The following is a 25,071-nucleotide window of genomic DNA, read 5'->3' as shown; positions in this document are numbered from 1 at the left end:
GATGGTCACTGGTCCCAAGCCAGCAAGGACAGGGCTACAGGGCTACCAGGCTGGGAGATGAGTAATGATCCATGGGAGATGAAGACAGACAAGGTCAATGGTACTTGGGAAGGGCCAGGGGGCACCAATACCTTGGAATAAGGCAATTGGTTAAGGCTTTTGACCTTGTCCGTCATTGTCCGTCACTGGGAAGTAGGCCATTATTCTACAGGAATGAGGCTACTGAAGCCTGAGGGCAGGCTACTTCTCTGTGGGTTTAGGACCACTGGCCCACAGGTATATGTGGTTATTAAGCAGTGAGGATGGCTATTGGTTTTCAGGAACCTGACCACTATTTTGAAGTATTAACCTATGAATCACTTAGGCGGGACTATAGATTACATGTCAATAGTCTTGGTTTTCAGAAGCAGACAACAGGGATCTGGATCTACCCAGAGGGTTACTAGTTAGCCTAGTTAGCCGGGTGAACCGCTCTTTCGATGAGATACTGATTTCCACTGATTCATGGAAATAGGAGTTTAGGTCCAAGAGGATCCTGAAAGCTCTGGCCAGCCATGAAGATAGGACTATTGGTTTGTGAGGCCCTGCTGGAGTCGTAGATCCACAAGGCAGAGACAGTGAGTGGCAGCCATGCAAGTAGGAGTTACTTCAGAGAGTATCTAGCAGAGATAATTGACAACTGTAGGGGATGGTGCCCTGGTCAGAGATGGGGTCATCCGTTTGTGAAGTTAACTTATTGGTCAATGGGAATGGAGCTGGTTATATTTGGGAATTAACATTAAGTTTTAGTAATGTGGCCACTGGGACGAGCTAGCAGCCTGGGTTGGTTATTAGCCAGTGAAGATGAATCTGGGATTGTAAGGGCAATGAGAGGGAGATGGAACATGAAATGTGGAGGCCAGGTTTTGATTGAAGAATCGGTTGTTAACTTTCGAGATGAAGCCACTCCACTGTCTCATGGTTACAGATCTTCTGACAGTGACTGGGGTAAGAGGTCACGAGTGTGAGGTCATTTCCTTGTGTGTTAGTGGGTATAGAAGTATTTCTTGATGGGGGATGAAACAGTAGTTACACAGGCGTCCAGAGGAGACTGCCGAGTACAGACAACGAAACCATCCGTGTTCTCTTGCAAACCCAGCTGCTCAGGCTAGCAATGTCCGAAACCCCTCTTTTTTAACAGCCCTACCCCCCACAACATCCTCACCTGTCCGCGGGGTAACCGAGGAACAGGTAGCCGGAGGCAAAGCCCAAGATGAAGAGGATCTGCTCCAGGATCACCTGCCAGCCCAGGTCACACACCAGATCCCACTGGGGACGTGAGAGTGGTGCAGTCGCATGAGGCCGGGTCCTCACTGCCCTGGCCCGCTCCCACTCCAGGTCCCGCCCGGCCACCTCACCTGGCCGATGGCATTGGTGGTGAGCACTGGCAGTCCGTTATAGTCCCAGTCCTTCAGACAGTGGTTGAAGTCCGGTGGAGCGAAGCCACTGCACGAGGGGTCCGTACTGGTGACGACTCCGCTGGCGGCGCTGGCTGCTAGGGCCGCGCTGGCGACGCTGACGCCGCTAGAGTTGGGGGGCTGCTCCCAGCCCGAAGCGTTGGGGGGCAAGGCGCCGTAGTGGCAGTGCAGGGGGGGCGCCAGCGTGAAAATGGGGTCTGAGGCCATGCCCAGAGCCACGAAGAGCATGGGCAGGCAGCACAGGCCGAGCTGCAGCTGCTGGCCGCCACCCAGGGCCCCCACCTGGGCGAGCAGAGCCTCGAAGCTGAGGGGGCCCGGGGGCGCGGCCAGCGACAGGCTGCTGCCCAGCGCGTCGCCATCCCCCTCCCGCCGGCGCTCCCGCTCACCCTGCAGCTGCTCGGGGGGGACCGCATCTCCGAGGCTCCCGACCTGCTGCGGCGAGGGATGGGGGAGAGAAGGTGAGGCGAGGGAGGCCGCGGGCGCGCGGGGGCCGCGGGTGGGGAGGCGGGGCGCGCGGCGCGGGCGGGGAGAGGTAGCCGGAGGCCCCGGGGCGCAGACACTTACTCCATTGGAGCCGGGGGCGATCTCCACGGTGCTGTCGATTTTGTTGCCGCCCCCGCCATTGGGCTCGGGGGTCCCGGTGGCTACTCGGGGAGCCAGCTTGCCGACCGCTGGGGCCCTGTGGGCCGCGCCGAGAGAATGAGCTGTTGTCTGGCCCGGCTACGTGTAGAGGGCTGGGACGCGGAGGGGCAAGAGACCCCGCTCTGCAGCTCTGCAGCCGCGGGCGCCTCCTCCGTCTCTACGGTCTCTGCGCTGTTTTCCCCTCCCCTTCCTCCAGACTCTCCTCCCCTTCTCACGTCAGCAGAACCTGGGTCCAGACTGTTCGTCAGAGATAAAGGGGGGCCAAGGCCCCCGTGGAAGGAGGGGTTGGGGGGTCTCCGTCGTTCGTTTCTTGGGGCTGCAGGCCATTGCGGTTGAAAAAAAAAAGTGAAGGATATAGCGGGGACAAACGCCTGAGATGCCTCCTTATTCCAGTTCTTCCCGGTCACTCATTCATCCATCCACTCTCCACCCTTCTACATTAATTTTATTGATAAAATGTATTAAGTGTCTACTGTATTCCAGGCAGTGTGTGAGGCCCGGAGGATTACAGGATGGATAAAATGCCCTTAGAGGTGGTTTCTAGGGGAGGCAGACGGGTAATTCAGTAATTGCAGTGTGGTTTATGCAGACGGAGAAATCCGTTGGCACCTTGCTTCTGCTCTCCAGCTTCCGTTCTCTTTAGGGGAACAAGTCTCTGCGTTTCCTTCCCCACTCCTAACTTGGTTGGATCACCATTTTCCAGCAGCGTTTGGCACTGTTGACTACCTCTTCTTCTAAACTTCCTCCCTTGACTGCCAAGTCTCACCTTGTGGCTTGTTTCTCCTGTTCCTTTTCTCCGTGGTAGTCACATACTCTTCCTCCTCTTCAGCGTTTATGCTTGCCTTCCCATCTCATCCCTTTCCCTCTGCGCTATTTGTATTAGACACCATCGATCCAGGCAAGCCGCACCTGACTTCTATTCCCACCTCTTCTCAGAGTCCCGAGTCAGTGAAGCACCCTCTTGGGAGCCCCCAAAAGTGTGAATGTCTCTTAGAGGCCTCAAGAGCGCAATTATGCAACACTCTCCCCATAATCTGGGTGTCTTCTAAGCTTCCCTCTTTGAGACAATGGCACCCTCACCATCCCATCTGTGGTCGGGCGTGTGCCCTTGGAGCCTTCATCTTTTGTCAAGACCCTTATGAAACTCTTCCTACATTACTCCACAATTCTCTCAGCATTGACTGTTGGACCCTTAGTTCCCAACTGGTGTCAAGAACCCACTCTGCTTCTCTCCATATTACTTATGGTGCAGATGGAATATCTTTTTTAAAAATGCAGGTGCTTCATTTTTTAAAAAAATGTATTACTGTGTAAGTGCATAACGTGTAGGTGTAGGTATGCATGCCGTGCTGCGTTTGTTGGAGGTCAGAGGCTAACTTGACAGTTCTTGTCTTCCATCTTTTCATGGGTTCTGGAGAAAAGAGTGATTTTCAGGCCTGCATGCTGAACCACCTTGCCAGGATCCCAAATGGAGGTCTGATTTAGGGGTTTTTTTTTGTTTTTTGTTTTTTTTTTTTTTTTGTTTTTTCTTGCTCAACTGCCTTTAATGACTTCTCTTACCAAGAAAAATATTCTAGACAATGCAGCACACCTGGGCCTACATGCCTGGTCATATGATCTCTGTAGCCACATTTCACCTCTCACCCCACTCTTTACTCCAACCACCTGGTAGCCATCTTTATTTTTCCAGCATCTGAGGGCCTTTGCACAAGCTGGTTCCTAGACACAAAGACTTCTCCTTTAAGGTTCCCTCATCCTTTGGCAATCAGTTCAAGCATCTTTGCCTCACAGAAACCTCTCCTGAGCCCAACTTGCTATCCAAGGTGTGGCTGATGGACCCTCAGCATCCTTACCACTGGAGAGATTGCTGAAAATGCACACATCTTGGCATCATTCAGACCCATAATTTTCAGCTAGATACCCAGACATATATGGGTATTCCTTTTAGAGATGTAATACTTGGTAGATATTTCACCCTCAATCCCAGGTAAAGCCAGAAAGGAGTATCGAGTCTCGGCGATCTTTCATTTCTCCTATGAACGCAATGGAAGTCCAAGCCACAGAATCACTGCTTACTTTCTTTGTTCTGAAAGTTTCCAAATACAAGATTTCTTCTCTAATGAAAATTGCCCTCAGAACATCCCCCACCCCCAACCCCATGTCTCTTTCAGAATTCCTATCTCTTAATCTCTTATAGCCTGAATTCCCTGGGACTAGTTGGTCTCCATCCTTCTCTATCTTGGAATATTTCCTTAACTTCTTTGGTGTTTTTTTTTTTTTTTTTTTTTAAGACATGGTCTCACTATGTTGACTGGGCACAGAAATCTACCTTTCTCTGCTTCCCAAGTGCTGGGATTGAAGATGCATGTGATAGCCCATCTTATTAATTCTTTAAGCATTTTCTTGTTTTCAAAAGCCCTGTAAGCCGGGCAGTGGTGGTACACGCCTTTAATCCCAGCACTTGGGAGGCAGAGGCAGGCAGATTTCTGAGTTCGAGGCCAGCCTGGTCTACAGAGTGAGTTCCAGGACAGCCAGGGCTACACAGAGAAACCTTGTCTTGAAAAACAAACAAACAAACAAACAAACAAACAAACAAGCCCTTTAAGATCATTTTGATCACTCTCATACTAAAGCTAAAGACAAGAAGGGCTGGAGTGACTTACTCACACACATCTAATATCGGAATGAAAGACTCCAAGTTTAGGGTTCATTCAGGAAAGCTTATCTGGAAGATAGGAATAGCCTTCAATGTATAGGGGTGAATTTGTTGGCCCCCAAATCTGAAAATGTTTCACTCAAGTAGGATGAGATCTTGAAGAGGCAAAAAGCATAGGGGTGCCAAGATCCAAAGATTATGACCTAAACACGAGATGCACTGGTGCCACTTAGCCAGGGTCTTGGGGAGACAAAACCAAAGTGGTGGTTACTTTCTTGAGGTTAATGACTAAACTGATGGTTACCTTCTTGTGGTTAACAGTTAAGCTGACGGTTACCTTCTTTTGGTTAATGGCTAGATTGAACATCATTTCAGCCATCAACTGTCAGCTCATCAATGTTCCAAGGACATCTAACCTGTTGCATTCATCTGCAGCCTCAGCTTCTCTAAGTGAGAGAAGCCTGGGGAAAGTGACCCCAAGGAAGCCTGATCAGCCAGCAGTGGCCTTTTGGTTGGCTACAGGTGGCTTGGGGTTCGGAAACTGAGGTTAGCTTTCTGGTTGGAGTGCTCTTGAAGGAAGTACCTTTTGAGGCTGTTGTGGTGAAATCCTCCACATCTGGACCTATTTAGTAACACTGTGTGACAATGAAGTCTGCAAACACTAGCCACAGACCCTTCTTGGTTCTTTCCTCCCAGGTCAGCTCAGGCATCAGCTCCTGGCCTTCCTAAGACTCCTTCTCCAGTCGCTCCCTTCTCCTAGTCTCTTCCTATCACCCACTGATTTCCATCACCAGCAACTTATTTGAGACAGGGTCCCACAGTGTAGCCCAGGCTGGCCTCCAACTCACAGATCCAGAGGCACCTGCTTCTGCCTCCCAAGGACTAGAATTTAAGGCATGCAACATAGACACTTGGCTAGCTTTTTAAAAAAAGATGCACTCACTGTAATTGACTTGCTGTCTATCTTTGCTGGAAGAGAACACTCGCTGTACCTTTGGCCCATTGCAGGAGCTGAGAACAAGTCTATCGAATAGGTCTTTAAGAAGCAAAATCACTCCTCACAGTGATCCTCACAGGAATGGGGAAGGGTGCTAGGCCTTCCCCCTCAGGCTTTCAAGAAACAGAGTCAGGAACCAGATGGCAGGGTTTATTGAGGTGCACGCCATGCCTGTGGCCAGCTCTCCTGACATGCGAGGAGAGAAGCTCCCCAGTGTTTCCCAGACTATTACATTGTCATCTTCAGCCAAGAAACAGGAGAGAGGCTCTGTGTGGCGCCAAGTTTCAGCCACCTGATTTTCTGTGTTCAAACTCCCAAAGGCAGAAGAAGGCAGTACAGTGACCTCCACCCAGGATGATGAGGAGAATCCAGTCCCTCCCTACCCCAGATGGCCTGATGCCTGCCTAGACAAAGCAAGAAATATTAAATATAAATAATTTATACAAAATGGCTCATACAAAAAGCAGTAGGTATGGGGGAAGAGATGCCTCGGTGAGAGGCTAAAAGGACCAAAAGAGATGAACCTCTAGCTGCCTTCAATATGGAGCGCAGGGCTCGCTCTGCAGGCAGGGGAGGGTAAGGCTGGACGAACAGACCCTCAGGGGAGCAGGCCGGCAAGTAGGGTGGTAAAGCGTAGGGCCTGCCCTGCAAGCTCTGCCACACATCGCGCCATCTCTTGGACCGCAGTGTCAGATGGGTAACCTAAGGCAGCCCCCTTGACAGCAAGCACAGTGGCCCGCAGAGTTTGGGCCAGCATTGTGCCTGCAGCTCCCACCTGTGCTCGGAGAGGTGCAGAGGCTGCCAGCCGGCCGAGGGTGTCCCCAACAAATACCAGGCGGTGAGCAGCCACTACCACTCGTTTGCCATGGGGCACAAAGAGACATGGCGGCTGGCTGGCCTGGGTACTGGACATGAGAGCTGCCACGGCAGCCTGCAGAGCTGAGTAGTGGCTCTGGCATTGCCCTGCATAGAAATGCAGAAGCTGTAGGTCTCCAGTGGACAGGACCAGTGGCTCCTCTGGGGACAGGGCTTCCTATGGATGGAGGGGAGGGTCAGTGAGGACAAAGTGATCACTTCTACTCTTGCTGCCCCTCTCTCTCCCTCCCTCCCTCCCTCCCTCCCTCCCTCCCTCCCTCCCTCCATTTTTCTTTATTGAATATAATCCCTGTATTTTTTCTCAGCATCAAAGAACATAGACTCTCAGAGACAGCAGTAAAGTGCCCAGAGCTGATTCCAGAAAGACCTGAATTCAAATAATCCCAGGCAACTTCAGAGAAGTCTCTGAACTTCCTTGGTCCCTTATCTCAGAGTAGCCCAGTGCTGGGGATGGGGCTTCTCGTTTTAGACTTGCCTAGTGTGTGCAAGGCCTGGACTTGCTTCCCAGCATCATGAGAACAAACTGCAATGAGCAAAGCAAACCAGGAGCATGGTTCTATACTGTCCAACATTTGCATAATGCAAGCCATGTTTTATGTGGTTTAAAATAGCCACATAAAAAAAAAGTAAAAAATGTAGTTAGGCAGTGGTGGCACACGCCTTTAATCCTAGCACTCGGGAGGCAGAGGCAGGCAGATTTCTGTGTCCGAGGCCAGCCTGGTCTACAGAGTGAGTTCCAGGACAGCCAAGGCTACACAGAGAAACCCTGTCTCGAAAAACAAACAAACAAACAAACAAAAAAAAAAAAAAAAAAAAAAAAAAAAGAAAAAGAAAGAAAGAAAAGAAAAGAAAGAAACCCTAAAAATGTTATCTACATCTAAATGTTTAAGAACTCAGAGCATCCATGTATAATCAAATTTAGTTATGTTCATACCAACTCTACAAATCAAATCCGAGTTGAGCATAGTCGGTTGCTCACACTTGTACCTCTAGCACTTGAAAGCCTGAGACAGGAGGCTTGCTTTGAATTCAAATGCTACACAGTGAGATTCTGCCTGAAAACACCAATAAGAAGAACCCTGATATCTATTTTAATTTTTAGACATTTAGTGTGAGGTGTGTGAGAGACTATGTACATGTGTGGTGCAAACATGCCATAGCATGTATGTGGAGGTCTGCTCTCCCCTTCCACCACCCGAGTGCTCAGTGAGATCCATGTCACTCAGCTTGGCAGCGAATGCCTTTGTCCACTGAACCATCTCTCCAGACTCTTGATATATGACATGTTGAATTGGCTTAGCACAGCATACTGCATTCTGTATAAGCGCCACATGAACATTACCTGTGACCGTGACGACACAGGCAGCCTTCCTAGCACAGGATCCAACACTCAGGAAATACCTGATGAATAGGGGGCTACTTGGGAAATACCTAAGGAATGGGGGGTACTTTATTATGTCCTTCTGGCCTTTGGCTAAAATCTGGTACAGTGGAAACTGCCTCACTTTGGAGGACCAGAAAGAGAAAGCAATTGCTATAGAACCCCACATTAATCACTGGTGGAGACCAGCTTAGGAGCCAGTCTCTTAGGAACCCAGAAATTCACTGTTGGAGAGAAGTCACCTGGCCAGCTTTGACCCATTGCCCAGAAATTCTTTCAGTTCTCCTGACTACCCGACTTCCTTCCAGCACAGTCTTTCCTGTCTTCCTGAATTCCCAATAGACTCTTCTACGTTCCAGCACCTTCTGTTGACTCCCAGCTCCTCTCTGCTCTGTCCTAGCTTCAAATGTATTTAGCCCTGGCTGCCCTGTCTCACTGATGGTTTGGCTAAGAATACCCATTCCCCTAAGTTCCAGTCCATCTTCTCTAGCACACCCCTCCAGGTTTACCTTCTGTTCCACCAGTCCCCTCTCCTGCAATTCAGGATCCGCTGGGGAAGCTTTATCCAGGGGTCTAGAACCCTGAGCTTTATCCATACCCTAAAGAGGAATCACTGGTTAGTGTTAGGGAATGGGAGCTGAATACAGGCCCCCTGTTGCCTCTGGCTCAGTCCTTCAGGAAAGTATTCCCAGCATCAGAGCTTGTAGTCCTTGCCCTTCAGGGGACAACTGTTCACCTTCATTCTGGGATTAGGGCATGTGGCATTCACTCAAGGAGTGTGGGCTAGTGCTGGAGTCCCAAGCTATTGGGCATGAGGCCAGGCGAAAGGGAGATAACTAAGGAGACCCTTCTGGTGGGGTTACCCAGGATCTCACCTTAAGATGCACGTAGTCATATTCCTCGGCCATTGGGATGCCTTCATATTCATTGTGTGGGCCTGCTGAATCATTGTCTACTTCCCTGCACTCTGGATCTCCCTCAGGTTTGAGGCCCCCATAACCAGGCAGGCAGGGTGGAGGAGGGGGTAGAGGCCTGTCCTGGATACTGCCCTTGCGGCCTGGGGCAGGAGAAGGAGCTGGAGAAGGAGCAGGAGCCTCAGAGACAGGGAGGGCAGGCAGAGGTCGGCGGGACAGGCTCTCAGTGGACGGTAACCTGGGCCTGTGTTGGGGTGGAGAGCTTCTGGTCAGAAGCTGGGCCACAGTGTCCAGGTCAGTGGAGGAAGAAGCTGCTGAGGGCTCTGGAGATGGTGGCTCTGGCCCCAGCAGAGGCACATCATAGATGCCTTCATCTGCATCCCTGCTTTCCCCATTTGCCAGTAGTTCCTCCGGTGCTTCATACAAGTTGAGCAGGGCTGAGGCCCGTTTCAGGTTGGAAGGGGCAGCATAAAGGGGAGGCCCTGGTTCCCGGCCCCCTTCCCACTCCAGATCTGGCTCCAGCTCTGCAGGTGACTTCAAGGCCAGAGGCACATCGTAGGGAGCTTCATCCTCTCCAGGGGGCTGTGGGACAACTGAGGCCACAGGACAGGAAAAGGAGGCTGGGGAATCATAGGGACAGTTGGAGGGAGCCCGGAGGATGTTGGGAGGCACATCATAGACCTGGTGGGAGGGATCAGCATTAGCCTTCAGCTCAGCGGTAGACTACCCCTGAGGATTCTGGGCCTCAGCCAACATACACAAAACTCTAACCTCTACCACATCTCTGGAGGCAGTCAGCTGCATCCCATTGACTCTGGGGACCTTGTAGATGGAGTCAGAAGAGGGTGAGCAGGATCTAGCTGGAAGTCCTGAGGCAGAGCAGGGTCGAGCTGGTGGTGGTATCACATACACCTGGGGGATGAAGCAGTGAGAGTGTCAGGAATGGAAGTAATTGAAACAGATACGCAATTTCAGGAGCTTATAGACTTTCTAGCCTCCTCCCTCCACATTTCCTGTGCTGAGCTTAGAAGCAGGTGGCAGAAAGACATCGACCTGTGAAAGGTCAAGTGTCAAGGTCTCAGTTATGATCTCCCTGAAAATCTGTCCCCAGGCTCTGGAGAGGGCAAAGATTGCCAGGCCCAGGATGAGAGGCTCTACTTCTTACCTCCTGCTCCTCACAGCCACGCTCTGGGGTGGGACATGATGAGCTAGGTTGGGTGGGAGGTGCTGGGCAGAGGCTAGGCTTGGGTGCTGGGCCAGCAGGAAGGAGCTTCACTCTGTTAGCAGGGACAATACCCTGCTGTCCATGCAGGGAGCAAAGGCACCAACCATCGAGTCCGCCAGCTCCCTCCCTCTGCAGTACCCGTAGAACATCCCCTCGGCGGAAGGACAGCTCCTGTGGGGACTCAGCAGTGTTGTCATACAGTGCCCGGGCAAGCTGGGCCTGGTGGGAGAGGTTAGAGGAGAACAGTTCTCACACACGGCTCAGGCCACGTGGAAACGAGTCAGCCTCCCCTTCCAGTTAAACTAAAATGTCTCACTCCTGACTCAGCTGCTCCTGATTAGGCTCTGCCTTGCCAGCATCATGGAGGGCACACTCTTCTCTTTTCTTAACCTGTCCTTCTTCCATCTTAGTGCCTTTGCACTTATATTTCCTCTATTCCAAGTACTCTCTTGACTCCATCTTACCGATCCTTTTACATCCTTCAGTTCTGAGAAAATGTCTCCTCCAAGGAAGAGGCTTCCCTTTATTCTCTTCCCTATCACATTCTGTGCCTGGATCCACCCACTGTTTCTTTCAAGACACTTTCTATTACTTAGGTTTTGTTATTATTGAGTTCTGCTATTACAGAACTATAAGCCCTGTAAGAACAAGGGCTGCTATACTCCATGACCCCTCCAATAGGGTCCCACTCAGAACTGGTCCTCAATACACATTTGTTAAAGAATTTCTTTAAAACACATGAAGAGGTCTGGCTAGCATCTCCCATAGACTCTCTTTCATGTTGCCCCTGTCCTCCAGTGATTATTCCCCCAAGTAAAAGGTAAGATTAAGCAACTCTAGAGACCCGTCTTTCTGGAGGAGTCTGGAAGACATCTAGACCAAGTGTTAAGGCATACTTGAGAAAAAAAAAAACAAACAAATAGAAGTCGTTGCTTTGTTCCTAGCCTGAACAAATACGGTACTATCAGAAGAGGCTGAGGAAGCATGGGGAAGAGAAATGTATATATCCTATAATATGTGTTCAGAACAGGGCTGGGAATGACAGCTCATGCTTGTAATCCCAGCAGTTGGGAGAGCTGAGTAGGAGAACTGCTGTGAAGGTTCGAATCCAGTCTGCAGACCTGTCTAGACAGGAACCTAAGCTTTTCCCCATTGAGGGCATGAACTTAGGTACTGAGTCACAAACACAAAGTATCCAGAGACTCTTAAGTCTTTACATCAATTCTAATTCTCAAAATCTGCATTTTAGAAGGCAAACTGGGGCAGGTTTAGGCTTGATCCATGGCATATGGCTGACGTGGCCAGAAGAGCAGTCTGATGTGAAAGCTTGTTCTCTTTCAAGGGCGCTCCCTATGCCCTTCTGCAGCCACCGTGGTTTTCTTTTACATCATTTTGTTTGTGTGCATGAGTGCCAGAGTGCACAGGTGCAGGAGTCGGTTCTCTCCTTCCACCATGTGAGTTCTGGGGATTACACTGGGGTCCTCAGGCTTGGCAACAGGCACGTTTACCTACTAAGCCACCTCTCTAGCCCGCCCTTTTTCTTTTCATTTAAGATTTCATTTTACTAGTACAGCAGGAGAGAGGGACAGTGACTCCTAGTAGGGTGTTTATATCGGCTCCTATATCCAACCTCTCTCAGTTCTCACTCCTCTCAGTGCTCCTGTTTTGTAACGTCCTTGGGGAGAATCAAGCTTACTCCACTCGGAGCACACTCAGCTTCAGTTGTGACTGTTAAATGACTGCCTGCCAGTAGGATCTCAGGTAGTGTGGCTCATTCAGAAGCACAGGGGAACAGCCAGTTAGATACTGATGGCCAGGTAGCCATGTGGACTAATTAAGTCAAGTCTCCAGTCAGGGGCTCAGTGGTTAAAAGTGGATACTATTCTTCCAGAGACCCAACTTTGGTTCTCAGCAGCCATAATGCATGACTTGCAACTGCCCGCATCTAGTTCCAAGGGGTTCAATACCTCTAGCTTCTGTGAGCACCTGCACTCATATGTACAGACCCACCCACAGAGTATATATATAATTATATATATATATATATAATTAAAATAAACAAATACAAAGTATTTAGTTAAACTGAGTCTAGTGGTGGAGGTCCATAATCTCAGCTGCTTGAGAAGCTGAAGCAGGAGGATTGAAAGTTTGAGGCTAGCCTGGGCAACTTATCAGATCCTATCTCAATATGAAAAAGAAGGCTGGGGGACTGGGGAGGTAGCTCGGTTGGTGGAGTGGTTATCTTAGCATACAAAAGGCTCTATCTTTATCCACTGGGATTGTCGGGGAACATACCTGTTATCCCTGTACTTTTGAAGTGGAGGCAGAAGGATCAGGGTTAGACTACATAAAACTTTGCTTTAAAAAAAAAAAAAAAGGCTGCTAATCTGAGTATGTGAGTATGTAGCTCACAGAAAGAACACTTGCCTAGGACATTTTGAGGCATTAGGTTCAACCTCTAGTACTATAAAAAACATCCTCCTCCTTATCATCAAATAAACAACTAAACTCGGGCTGTAGCAGGATGCTACTGGACTGTAGGGGGGAAGGATGCTTGGCTCACTCAGACATGCTGCTCCTCTGGGACCATTTTGTGCTAGGAAGCAAGTTGTGCAACCACTGTGTTCATTTCTTCTGCTCCCAAGCAACCATCCACCCTTTCTTCCTCCCTCCCTCCCTTCCTCCCTTCCTTCCTCCCTTCCTTCCTCCTTCCTTCCTTCTCCAAGGTGCTGGGGTCAAACTCAGGTCCCTTTGCATGCCAGGCAAATGTCGACCACTGAGCTCCATGCCTGGCCCTCATCACACTGTTTCTGATTATATAGTGACTTCTAAAAGAAGCAAGGCTACAAGAAGAAAGCATGCTAAACAGACAACACAGATGGCTGGCTGGCCCTGCACTCTCCCTGTCTTCCGTGTGTGCGCACATGCATTTGGAGGCCAGTGGTTGGTGGTGGCTATCTTCCTTAATCATGCTCCATTGGTTTTCCTTTGAGAGTCTGGGCCTTAAGCTCACTGACTTAGCTAGACTAGCTGGTCAACAAGCCTCTGCAATCCTCTTGTTTCTGCCTCCCCAGTGCGGGATTACAGGTGAGTGAGTTCCCTGCACATGGCTTTTTGTGTGGGTGCTGGGGGTCAAACTCAGGTCCCTAATTTATGCAGCAAGTACTTTACCAACTGAGCCATGTCCTCAGCCCCTGTACCTTTCCTTCTAATTGAAAACTAGAAATTAGTATTTTGGATTTAGCCAATGATCAAAGACAATGTTGTCAGTGCAGGCGGATTTGGGGTTGAGTCCCTTTCTTGCTTAGATGCCTTTAAGGAGATTTTAAACATCCCTGTACTGTAGTATCTTCCATTGTGGAACTTCCTTATCTACAGCCAAATACCCAGTTTTGAATGATAACATGTCCTTATAAGGTTGAAAGCCGAATGAGACAATGCACCAAAATATCATGACAAAGTTTAGCGGGGTGGGAGGAGCAGGTGTGTAAAGTATAAATATTAACTGTTATGATCCCGTGAGTTTCATTAGCACAAAAACTCCTCACCCAAATACCTTCTGAACTTCAAGAGTGACAGTCACTCCAGGATCCTGACAGCAGCTTTGACACTCCCAAAGGCACCCTGCCACCAGAGGACTGGAAGGTTTAGTCTAAGGAATGACAATTGGATTCATCCTCAAGGTGCTCTGTGGCTCCAGGCTTTTCCTTCACTTCCGTAATTTTTCTTCCCTTAGACAGAGTCCAGGAAAGCAGGTGGCAGCCTGGCTTCCCCTGGGAATCCCCAGCAAGGGCTGGAGAAGCTGAGAAGGAATGGATTTGCTCTACAGACACCAAGATAGAAAGCAGAGGTGCGGCTGTATGGCTCCTCCCTGTGTTAGGTTTGAATTTTATCCAATGGGGCCATGCTTTGCAGTTTGCCTAAACCCAGGCCAGAGCTGCTGATAGGATGATGGATTATGGGTGTGATCGCTCCTTCTTTATCGCCTCCTAGGGGCCCAGCTGACTTGTGAGGCAATGGCTGACTTATTCGGGTGGCAATGTGCCACTGCACTTTCTGGTAGGCCTCCTCCCGCAATTCCAACACGCCAACTGTCCCTGTCTTTTGTCCCCGTCACCAGTCACCAGAAAGTGGCCCGAGGCGGGCTGACATCATCTCCCCTCCTCTATATTATTTTCCCCAGCCTGTTCACGTGCCTGTTTCTCCATTTCTCCCAATCCTTTAGAGTTGGGCTTCCTTGGCCTTCCATTTTTCCTTAGGCTTCCTGGTCTTTGTCAGAAAACTCCTTTTACTTACCTCCCAATTACAAGCCCTTGCCAACCCCCAGTAGGCATCTGTTTCCACCCATTAAGAGCAAATAGGATGGGGTTACACTCCGCCCTCCCCCCCCCCCCAATCCCTCATCTATCCACAGCCACTATAAAGAAAGATAATAGGGAGAGAGGAGGAGGGGCCAACCCAGACCCAGAAGGCACAGGGTATGAGGGCTGAAAGGGAGAAAGGAACAAAAGAGAGAGGACACAGCTTCAGGGAGAGGAGATCACAGAGTGGGTAGAAATAAACGCGACAGTGTCGAAGAGCAGGTTGGAGGTCTCTACCTGACAAACCTCCTTTCCCTGGTGAACTCACCGACGTGGCAATGGCCATGGCTCTGGCCTCCAGCGTCGTCGCCTGCTTCAGGCCAGGCTCAGTTTCGCTGACTTCAGCGATGGCTGCCCCACACCATGGTTCCTGGCCTCCAAGCCAGAAGGTCACCCCAAGCTGTAGCGCTTGAAGAGATGCCTCCCCGAAAGTTGGAGGAAGAGAAAGAAAACCCACAAAACTTTCCAAATAGGAGACAGCTTGGCCAAGCAGGAGGAGGAGTAAGGCGGGCCTGGGCGTCGCTGTGGGACCTCATCCAAGGGGCGCGCTCTAAACTGTCCCCAGGGTCTCTCGGGGCTCCAGGCCCCCACAGCTGCCGCCTTAAGTCGCAGAGGCCTCCTGGACACACATGGACCCACAGCCCACTTCCCAGGCTAAGAGACAGGAGCTGTGGCTGCTTTCGACGCCTCTCCAGGCAGCTCAGGCTAGCCCCGAGGGCTGGGAGAAGCCGCCTGAGTGGTTGGGCTGGACGAGCGACTCTAGGGGCCAACCCTCCCCCAGCGGCGCAGAGCGGTGCTCCCAGGGCTGTGGTCGTGGCAGCCGGGGCACTGCGGCGGGACCCGCGGGGAAGGAGGAGGAGCGACAACTGAGCTGCGTGTCGCCAAACTCGCTCAAGTCAGCGCAAAGGCCGGCGCCAAAGGCCTAAGAGCGCGTGGCGGTGGAACTGGGCCGTCTGCCCAGGCCCGCGCCGAGGCGACCTCTCCCGGCCGCACTCCTTCTCAGCACAGCCGGGTTTTGGAGGTGGCCGCCAGACACCTCTCAGTCTCAGCGCTCAAGGGCGCGCACCACCCTTTGCCCCGGGCACCCCACTGGCCCCAGTCCCCCGCTCACACACCCTGGACCGGCCCCTCGGTGCGTCCCAAAGCTTAGGGAAGCTCCAGGTGTCTTGGGGAACGAAGAAAAAGACCACAGAGCAAAGGGAACAGAGAAGGGGAGGAGCAGTCCTGTGGGCTCGCCTAGGGTCGAGGTGGGGACACTGAGGGTTAGAAAAGGTCCGGGGTCGCGCGTGGCCCCGCTCACCCCTTGCACTCGGTGCCCCTTCCCTCTCCTGCCCGGGCTCCCGCTCCCCCTCAGCAAGCTCTCTCTCCCCTCCCCTCGGGCCCACTCCTCTCGCGAGGGGCTCAGGCCAGGGGATTAAGAGAAGGGGGAGGAAGGAGGAAGGGGAAGCTGCAGGGAAAGGGGACGATCCTTTCTGAAGCGGTGTTGAGTTTCAGCTCCCGACCCTCGGGCCAAACTGCGCGCCCCAGCCCGGCCCCTCTCCCCCGCACCTTCCTCCTCGGGACCGCGCAGCAGACCGCCGGGTGGTCTGGTCTGCGCGCTCCGGGGAGCTCGGCTCTGCCCGCCACGCCCCCGCTCTCCCCCGCCAGCCCCACGCCTCTCCCTGCCTCCCTTTCATTAGCCCCACATCTGTCTTTCCCGAGGGAGGGGACGCGCAGCTTCCGCCGCGCCAGGGTCCTGGAGGTTTCGCCACACTGATTGTGCAGGGGGCGGCGGGAGTGAGGCCGGGAGGTCCAGAGGGCCACAGGCTAGGATGGAGTCTGGTGGTGAACAAAGATTCTGGCCCTTGGGAGAAAGCGAGAAGCCTCAGCGTCTGGCTCATATCATATCCCAGGCTGGCCGGTTCCCCCGCCTTTTAGCCTCCTTTGCCAGTCCGGGCCTGTTTCTCTTCTTCAGCTTGGCCCTCGCTGCTCCTGGAGCAGTTGGAATAGAGACAGTGGGCAGAAGAGGGCATAGCTCTTGGGGGGTGGGGGTGGGGTGGGTTGGAGTTTCAGTCCAACCCGAGCTCCTTGCCTTCTATACCTTTCCTGCCGGCCTCCCTCCAGTCACCTTCTTTTCTTCGAGGATATATATATATATTTGGGGGGGCTGTCCCGGTATTTAGACAGCAAGCTGCTAAGCAGAAGTGGAAAGCTATAATGTCTTCCCAGTGTGTACGTTTAACCAATGACCACTTAAGGCACAAAATAGACAGAGAGCTCAGTCGTAACCTCTTTAGGAGAGAGCATATGAAATCTTACTTAAGGACCTTTGTGAACTGGAGGCGTTGAGACCACTGTTCCCCCACCACAGTGTTCTACAGACTTAACCACAGCATTTTTACAGAACCACCGGTGGGGACAGTGTTTACTGCCTGGTTACCTAGAACCCTCTGCGGAGGGGAGAGGTGGCACTTAAGGGGTGGTTCAGTGAACATTTCTGGATGAACACAGGATGAATTGTGCTGGTTCTGGGCAGTAATCCTGGAGGGCATCTCATACCCTGGCTGGAAACCTTCAACATGAGATGCCATTAGAACGATAAGGAATTTTAGTTTCTAGATCCATCTGGAGTAAGAGTTCTCCTGTCTCAGTGTCAGTTTGGTTGGAGGTGGTCGCTAGGGAAGCCTTTCTATCCTCCAGACTCCAGTCCTAGGGGACAGGATCTGACCGCCTTGGCACTGCTAAGGACTTAGAGAGTATGACCCCTACCCAGAGTCACCAGCACAAAACAAAGGTAAGCAGGACATCTTGGCCTCCAAACATAAACACTCTGACAGACACAGAGAAATAGATGCAGGGCAGAAGCTAAGCAGAAGGATGTGAAAGGTCTAGGCAAGGATGAAATTTGAGAGACAGGGCAGGGATTTCAGAGCTTGATGAATGACTTAAGGTAGGGGCAGCTTCGGTCTTGAGAGTGAATCCTGGCTTATTAGCTCTGTCACCTTGGTCAAATCATAGGCCATCTCGTAGTTTTAATTCCTCCCTTGTAACTGTTGCCTTGGTGAGAAGAACATAGATTGAAATGCTTCCTCTAACGATGCTTTCATGAAAACTGGATGCTCTTAGCTGTGGGAATGGGAACATTTCCTGCATCCTGTGCGCTTACTTCTGCCTTCTCCTTTAAGGTTGGAGGTGCCCAGGTATTCAAACTAGGAAGAGTTCTAGCTTCAGGGTGCGGTTGGCAAGAACTCGGCTTGGAAGGGGTGACGCCTGTGCAGAGAGCAGCCTCATGGGGTCTTGCACCATGGTTTGACTTGGCCACATTCAGAGAGTAGCAAAGAAGGAAGTCTTCCCAGCAGGGTCCAGCCATTCTTGCTCTTCCTTGTCCCACCCACATGTTCGCTCTCCTCGAATCCCAGTCTTCTCTTCACCCCTAGTTTTTCCATTCACAGTGTCCTGTCTGCTTCTGACCCTTCCCATCACAATGCCAAAAAGGCCTTCCTGTTAGCGGTGCCTTCCCACCCTCTCCAGTCTCTCCCCCCACAGCAGCTCTGTGCCCTTCCTATGTCGGAATACTGTCTCATTTTCTTCATCGTGCTTTCTTCTGTTATGATTGGAAGGCATCGTCCTCATTGTTTACTATCTGTCTCCTACACTGTAAGCCTCTGGAGGAAGAGGCTCCGTCTCTCTTGTCTCCCTCTTCATTCCTTAGCACTTAGAATGTCAGTGTCTGGTGTGCAGTTGATGCTCAATAAGTATTTGGTGAGCAGATGAATGAACACAGCGGCTATGAATATAGGGCAACATTGGGTTAGCCTTGGAAGGCAAAACTGGGTTAGCTTTGGAAAGATGCCATCTCTGGGTCCTTGCACTCTTAATCTGATAACTCCATGTGTTTCCCAGATCAAATTGGGTTCTCCTTGAAAGTAGTCTCCTGAGCTTGTCTGTTCAGTACTTAATAATTGCATTAAAAATAATTAGCGTGCTGGAGAGATGGCTCAGTGGTTAAGAGCACATACTGCTTTTCTTGAGGACCTGAGTTCAATTCCCAGCACCTACATCAGGTGACTTACCTGTAACCCCAGTTCCAGATGGATCTCTCTGTGGGCACTTGAATTCATGTACACAACCCCCCTATACAATATACATAATTAAAATAATAAAAATAAACCTTTAAAAAATAGCTTGTATCCAGGGCCATTATCACCAATGTGGAAATACTATTCTAGAGGTCTCCATTTTGGGTATCTCAGAAAAGCATGATGAGGATGCCCCATTGCCAAGAGCAATGTACCAGCAGGTACATGGGGATTCCAATATTTTAATTGCCAAGTCCTGGCTTCTTATAAGGTGAGTAGAAATAAACTCAATCCCAAGGATGCTACACCGTTTTTAGGACCTTAGGTTCAGGGTAGATAATCTTTTTGGCACCTCTAAGCTCACTCACTCCAGGGACACTCACACTGTACCACATACATCCCTACCAAGAAGCAGGAGCGAAGGAGCATCCGAGATCTTGAACAGACTAAACTCTCGGCAGCAGGCACGGGCTTGAGCACCCTTCTGATGGACAGTTATACCTGAAATCCCGGAGAGCCCCAAGAGCTTTTCCGAGCATAAAGTTCATTTCTTCTTTCCTTTCTGGGCAGGTGCTGACCTCTTTTCCCAGAGGCATGAGGTAGGACTTCCAGCCCAGTTTGGCTGCCAGGCAAGTAGAGACATGTTGGGAGGGTACTCGTAATGTCAGATGTTGGGCCAACCTTGCTTTGCTCCTGCCTCCAGCATTCTCCCCATTGCCACCCCCACACCCCTCAAGGCTTCCCTGGAAGCTGAAATGACTCAAGGATTCCAAAAGTAGTCACCCCAGGAGGAAACCCTCTGGAAAATGTTTCTCATAGCAGGGAGTCACCCTAAAGTGTCCCACAAAGCTTCTACCGAGATAAGGACAGAGGCTGAGCAAGCAGGGTTGGGTGGGGGCCTGTGGCTCAGAGAATGGGTTCATGGGTCAGCCTGGTCATCATGGTATGGGGAAAGCCAACCCTGGGGAAGCCTGTTATTGAAGGGATATTCCATCTTCTTTCCAGAGGCTTCCTCTGGCCTGAGGTACAGAGGGTAGAGAGAAACCCCAAATGCCTCACATGAAGAACAATGTCCCCATCACCCAGGCCAGTTCCATTCTGTAGTACCAGCAGTTGAGACAAGAAGCTGGGATCATTTTCTATGCCTAAGAGTGTCTTGGCCATTCTGTATTGGCCAAGATCTGCTTCCTAGGGTTGTGCTAGGGGGAGACCTATAGGAATCCTTCTCTTTGAAACAGCACTGCCTGCTAAAGGACCCTGGGCTTGGAGTTGCTAAGGAACACCACAAGCCACCTGAGGCCATGTGCCAGACCAAAGGCTGGGGAACAGGAAGCTGGAACAAAGGATCCCAGCCAGTGGGGCTGGATGCCAAAGGGGACAGGAATGCCTCGTGGTCTTGGGCAGGTGCAAATGAAACACGTCCAGCACAAGTCCAGGGGAACAGAAACACATTTTCTCTGGGGGCTCCCCTTCCATCCACAGCCGCCTGAGGATTGGCTCATGCTAGGAGCTTTGGTTTGGAGTTACTGAGGGCTGGCATGGAAAGCTAGCTCAGACTCTTTCCAACTGTGTCACCTTGAGTAGATGATTAAATTCTGTTGGGTCTCACTTTCCTCATCACCAATATGAGGATGTTAGTTTCTGTGTCTTTGTTTTATTGTCAGGATAATAAGATGATGTGTCTAGAGCTCAGCACCAAGTCTGGCACACTCAAGTGCACAGGAACAAGACCAGGAGTGCATAAAGGGAGATGGTATCCAGGAGCACTGGGGCAAGGGTGGGAGCACTGGGGCAAGGGTGGGAGCACTGGGGCAAGGGTGGGTATGGCATCTGCTGAAGATATTCCTGGCCTCATTCTTCTTCCCAAGTGTCCTAACCCTGGCCACCAGTGGTTTCTCCTCAATGCCTCCCACTGTTCCAGGCCCCTAAGATTCACCCAAAGCACTTTCTTCCAACTTTTGAGAATGCCCTTTGTTGCCATGACACCGCTGCCTCCAGACTGTTTTGTCCCACAGCATCTGAAAGAGCGGTCCTCTATGGTATGCATTATTCCTGGCTCCCTTTGTTTACTTTCTGATCCCTTGGTTACTTCAGGAGTATTTTCTGAGGGAAAGCACATGCAAATCATCACACATTATTCTAGAGACAGTGTGTATGAGTGTGTCAGGGTGGGGCAGAAGGTCCCTGGGCAAACAGAGAAAGGCCTGGAGGAAGCACACTGGCTGGTGTCTGCACACTCCTCCCCAGCAGGCTAGACCTTGATTGGCCTGTGTCATTGGAATCTGTCTTCTGGAGTATACACATACCCACCTGGCCAATAGGGTCCCATGAGAGTGCAGAGGCTGAGTGGACTCCCCATGGCTCAAGAATGGCAGCTATCCTTGCTGTGAGCCTTGTCTCTGGGAGCAAGGCTGAGACCTCCTGCTGGGTCATAGGTACCACAGTATCCTCTTCTCCATGCTCCACTCTCTCATTTGTGCAAGGTAGATAGTCACCCACAGCTTCTTCCGTCACTCTTGCCCACCCAAGCAGAAAACTCCTTCAGGCATATCCTGGTAGCATTGTAGGGCGAGGGCTGCATCCTCATCCCAGGAAGAGGTCAGGGAAAGTCTAGGGACAGGGATGGGGACAGGGTGGCAAAGTGAGAAGGCAAAGAGCGATTGGGGGCAGTAATGGACAGTGAGAAGTCACACTCAAAAGGGCTGGGGTCAGAACCAAGGGCATGGCAGCCGAATAAGCTTAAGAGGAGGTAAGTGTTTGTTAAGACAGGTGGTCAGAAACATCTAATGAGAAGAGGGACAGCCGGAGGTCAGATCCTAGGCAGGAGTAGCTGAAGTCTTGGAAATGATGTCCCTGGAAAGGAGACCACATGGCATTCTTCAGTTTGAGCTAGCAAACATCAGGGAAATTCCATCATGCCAACCCACAGAGACAGAAACAGAATTGCAGAATGCTATTACTACGACCCCCGCCCGGAAAATGCAAGGAACAAAGTTTACCCAATCAGCTGCCAGGCTGATAATGATGACCATTAGAACTTCCATGAGGGTAGCATTTAAACAACTTTTGGGAACATTTCCAGGGTTGGGTTTTGAATTTTGTTGTTGTTGTTGTTGGTTTTTTTTTTTTCTTTTGGTTTTTCTTTTTTTTTTTTTAATCTCAAGTCACTCCCTCTAAAAGATAGTGGAAATAAATTTGAATAAACAAAACAGGTTTGCTGAAAATAAAAGCAGGACACCTCAGCTGCTCCAGTCAGCCTGCTTCCAGAAGGCCTGTCAGGCAGGGTAGTACCAGCGGCTGGTGAGCATTGTCCGGCATGTACCAGGTGAGTGGCCCTGATGTCTAGCAGAGGACTGGCTGAGAGAGAAAGGAGTAGAGATGGTATTGAGTGTGTAGGAAGCCTGGTCTTCCAGGCTTTTGCTCTCAGGGAGCTGCAGGGGGTGGAGGGCGGGGCTCCTATAGGATGGGGACCTGAGAGTCACCTTCTCATTGGCCTTTGCTCATAGGCCGTTGCATTCTTGGCAATGATTGTGGGAACCCACACCGTCAGTTTGCGGATCCAGGACTGCGGTCACTTGCCCAACTGCTGCCCCAGCAAAGAACAAGAACCCCGCGAGGAGTGGCTGAAGTGGACCTCTGCCTCTGTGCCTCCCCCAGAGCCTCTGAGCCACACCCACCACCCAGAATCCTGCAGAGCCAGCAAGGATGGCCCCCTCAACAGCAGGGCCATCTCTCCTTGGAGCTATGAGTAAGTGTACTTAGTTCCCTCCTGAATGTATTCATGTATCCCCTGGGTGACGTACGAGGGATGGGGTGGAGGGCAATTCTACCCAATTTGACCTACCAGCCTCTTTTAATTAAGTAAGCAGACCAGATAGGTTTGGGGGCTACACAGGCCTGAATCTGACTCTCACTCAGCTCTGCCCTCATTATGTTGGGTGATGTTTTCAAAGTTCCTTCTTTCCTTCCTTCTTTTCTCTAAATTATATTCTATAGGCTAATATATAGGTCAAATACAACAATGTATGTAGAGCCTATATTTATATTGATTCTGTTTCTTGTTTGGTCTCCACCATAACTCATATTTCTCTAAAGTATCAAGTAGTAATATTACATATTACTAACACAGAGACAAAGCCTATGCCAAACGCTGTCAATCAACCCTTGTGGGGCAGGTGGGAGGCTAGATCCTTAGGCTTGTTATCTTTAATCAAAGCTACAGTTCTCTTAGTCTTTTACACAGTTTGTCACATACATATTGTAACTCTTTATTTATGCCATGGTATGAAATTGGGACAGAGAAACAATTTACAAATTAGAGTCTTGGAGACTCCAAACATATGATTTCATTCTTGTGTCTTCACATGGTTATACACCCCTCCCCCACGTGTCTCAGTTGCTTAGCCTTACCTTTGAGGGGTTATGGAGACAGTCCTGGTATAGGGAGCTGGTCAGCTTGAACTGATATTGTGTCTAAGACACCAGTTCATAATGCTTCAGAGTAGTCTCAGAGGCTACGTGGAAGGTCTGCTTGGGGGCGTGGGTGTCTCAGCTACACCTGTCCGATTCTCAGAAAGGCAGGGATAACCTTCGATAACCACTTAGCCACTTCTACAACATATGCCTATACAACACTGGTCCATAAGATGTTTCTCAGAAAAAAAGTAATGGGCGTCAAGTTGAGTTTGTAAAAGGCCACAGAGCCCCATCCCTTGAAGATTCAATCAATCCTCTCTATACATTACAGTTGGCAAGAGGCCTACTAAAAGAAACCATTAGTTTTCCCCAAACTTTGTGGATTACAGAAGCTTTTGTTTTTCAGTTAGTCAGTCAGTCAGTCAGTCAGTCAGTCAGACAGACAGACAAATAACAACAAAATTTCAAGGTATTTATTATGGAATCTACTTTGGGAAATGCTTACCGTAGTTGGACCCCAGTATCCCAGGGCTTGTATAAGAAATGATTCTACCTCACTGCTGCTTCTTGCTAGGCTAGTGGATACAATATTTTTTAAGTATCTTCTTTGCAGTTTTTGTTTTGATCTGTTTTTTGTTGTTGCCACAAATCTTTTCTGAATTGGTAAGAAAGAAAAAGTCTTTCCCATGACCTCAATGTACTTGTAATACATGCTTTGCTAATGGCTGGAGGGTGGACATGAAGCAGCTCTCCCTGGGGAGCAGCAAAACGAAGCACTTGGTGTTCTCTATGTATTCCTTTATATGTGCCTGTCGACTGTGTGGCACAGGTTAGCCTCAAACTCATGGCAGTCTTTGCCTCAGCCTCTCAAGTGCTGGGATTACAGGCACCTGCTACCATCCCGGCCTCATGGCAGGTTTTAGGTTTGCAATAGCGTAATTTAGATAAACACCATAAGATGTAATACCTTACTAAGAAGCCTCATGCATATCAGACCAGTGCAGCGCTGGTCTGGTGGAGGCTGGCAGGATGTTCTTCACTTTCCTCTGTGCTGTAAGAAGCTGTCACAGCTATGGCCTGGCATTGAGGGCCAGTAAGAAAGCTTTTTTTTTTTTTTTTTTTTTTTTTTTTTTTTGCCACCTACCTACATTAATAGTGGGAGAAGTAAATCTGAGAGGAAGGGGTAGCATTCAAAGTTACATAGTATTGGGTGCCAGAACAGATTTAAGAAGTTGAGTCCCCAACCACACCATTTGCTCCTTCCAGCTACTCCACCCTACCTGCCCCTTGCTTCTGGCCTGTCCCTCCAGGACTGATCAGTTTTGTCCTCACAGGTTGGACAGGGACTTGAATCGGGTCCCCCAGGATCTGTACCATGCTCGATGCCTGTGCCCACACTGCGTCAGCCTACAGACAGGCTCCCACATGGACCCACTGGGCAACTCAGTACCACTGTACCACAACCAGACAGTCTTCTACCGGCGGCCATGCCACGGCGAGGAAGGTTCCCCTCGCCGCTACTGCTTGGAGAGCAGGCTCTACCGAGTCTCCTTGGCTTGTGTGTGTGTGCGGCCCCGTGTAATGGCTTAGTCATGCTTGCCACCTGCCTGAGGCTGATCCCGTGTTGGGAGAGTGGGACAGGTGTACAATCCCCTTGCCAACGTGGGCTAGGGTACCTGAATGTTCCAGCTCTCCAAAGCCCTACTTGAAGCAGCAGGCTCCTGGGACAAGATGGAGGGCCTGGGGAGACACTCTGACTTTTGCACTTTTTGAAAGCACTTTTGGGAAGGAGCAGGTTCAGCTTGTGCTGCTGGAAGATGCTGTTGTGGCATTTCCTCTCAGGAATGAACTCCAAAGGCCTGCTGACCCTGGAAGCCGTACTGCTGGCTTTTCCTTTCCTCTGAACCCCCCAGTCCGGCATGGGCACTTTCTCCACCTTTCCCCCATTTCCTTTCGTTGCTTTTGTTTGTGAATGCCAACTCTGCATGTAGCCAGATGTCATTACTTTGAATCGGATGGTTCTGAGGAGAAAGCTGTTATCGAACGTGAAGAGATTTATCCAAATAAATATCTATATTTTAAACTGGT

The 25,071-nt window shown here is 50.4% G+C and overlaps 3 protein-coding genes across 5 annotated transcripts in view; 1 reads left to right on the top strand and 2 right to left on the bottom strand.

Moving 5' to 3' along the window:
* Positions 1 to 2,309, bottom strand: part of Slc22a17 (solute carrier family 22 member 17) — a 6,350-nt gene extending 4,041 nt beyond the window's left edge. The window contains exons 1-3 of the mRNA XM_034497466.2: positions 2,022 to 2,309; positions 1,398 to 1,889; positions 1,205 to 1,308 (exon numbers count right to left, since the gene is read on the bottom strand). Of these exons, the coding sequence (XP_034353357.1) occupies positions 1,205 to 1,308; positions 1,398 to 1,685 (392 nt within the window). The 5' untranslated portion in view covers positions 1,686 to 1,889; positions 2,022 to 2,309. The remainder of the gene's footprint in view (positions 1 to 1,204; positions 1,309 to 1,397; positions 1,890 to 2,021) is intronic.
* On the top strand, positions 1,881 to 25,071 carry Il25 (interleukin 25). 2 transcript variants are annotated; one of them, XM_076931002.1, is made up of 4 exons: positions 1,881 to 1,915; positions 19,138 to 21,892; positions 22,074 to 22,315; positions 24,318 to 25,071. In XM_076931002.1, the coding sequence occupies exons 2-4, from the start codon at positions 21,884 to 21,886 to the stop codon at positions 24,571 to 24,573; spliced, it is 507 nt and encodes a 168-aa protein (XP_076787117.1). In that variant the 5' UTR covers positions 1,881 to 1,915; positions 19,138 to 21,883; the 3' UTR covers positions 24,574 to 25,071. The 2 variants fall into 2 exon arrangements, with proteins under 2 accessions (XP_076787117.1, XP_076787116.1); XM_076931001.1 differs by lacking the exon at positions 1,881 to 1,915 and adding an exon at positions 12,846 to 13,235 and having other exon boundaries at positions 19,138 to 19,196.
* Efs (embryonal Fyn-associated substrate) lies at positions 5,889 to 16,085 on the bottom strand. 2 transcript variants are annotated; one of them, XM_034497464.2, is made up of 6 exons: positions 14,778 to 16,084; positions 10,089 to 10,367; positions 9,695 to 9,835; positions 8,885 to 9,604; positions 8,519 to 8,608; positions 5,889 to 6,785 (listed from the first exon to the last, which is right to left on the bottom strand). In XM_034497464.2, exons 1-6 carry the CDS (start codon positions 14,793 to 14,795, stop codon positions 6,351 to 6,353), a joined length of 1,683 nt encoding a protein of 560 aa, XP_034353355.1. In that variant the 5' UTR covers positions 14,796 to 16,084; the 3' UTR covers positions 5,889 to 6,350. The 2 variants fall into 2 exon arrangements, with proteins under 2 accessions (XP_034353355.1, XP_034353356.1); XM_034497465.2 differs by lacking the exon at positions 10,089 to 10,367 and having other exon boundaries at positions 14,778 to 16,085.

This window comes from Arvicanthis niloticus, chromosome 3 (genome assembly GCF_011762505.2).
Source record: "Arvicanthis niloticus isolate mArvNil1 chromosome 3, mArvNil1.pat.X, whole genome shotgun sequence".
In the NCBI taxonomy this organism is placed as follows: domain Eukaryota; kingdom Metazoa; phylum Chordata; class Mammalia; order Rodentia; family Muridae; genus Arvicanthis; species Arvicanthis niloticus.
This window is presented reverse-complemented; position numbering and strand designations above follow the sequence as displayed.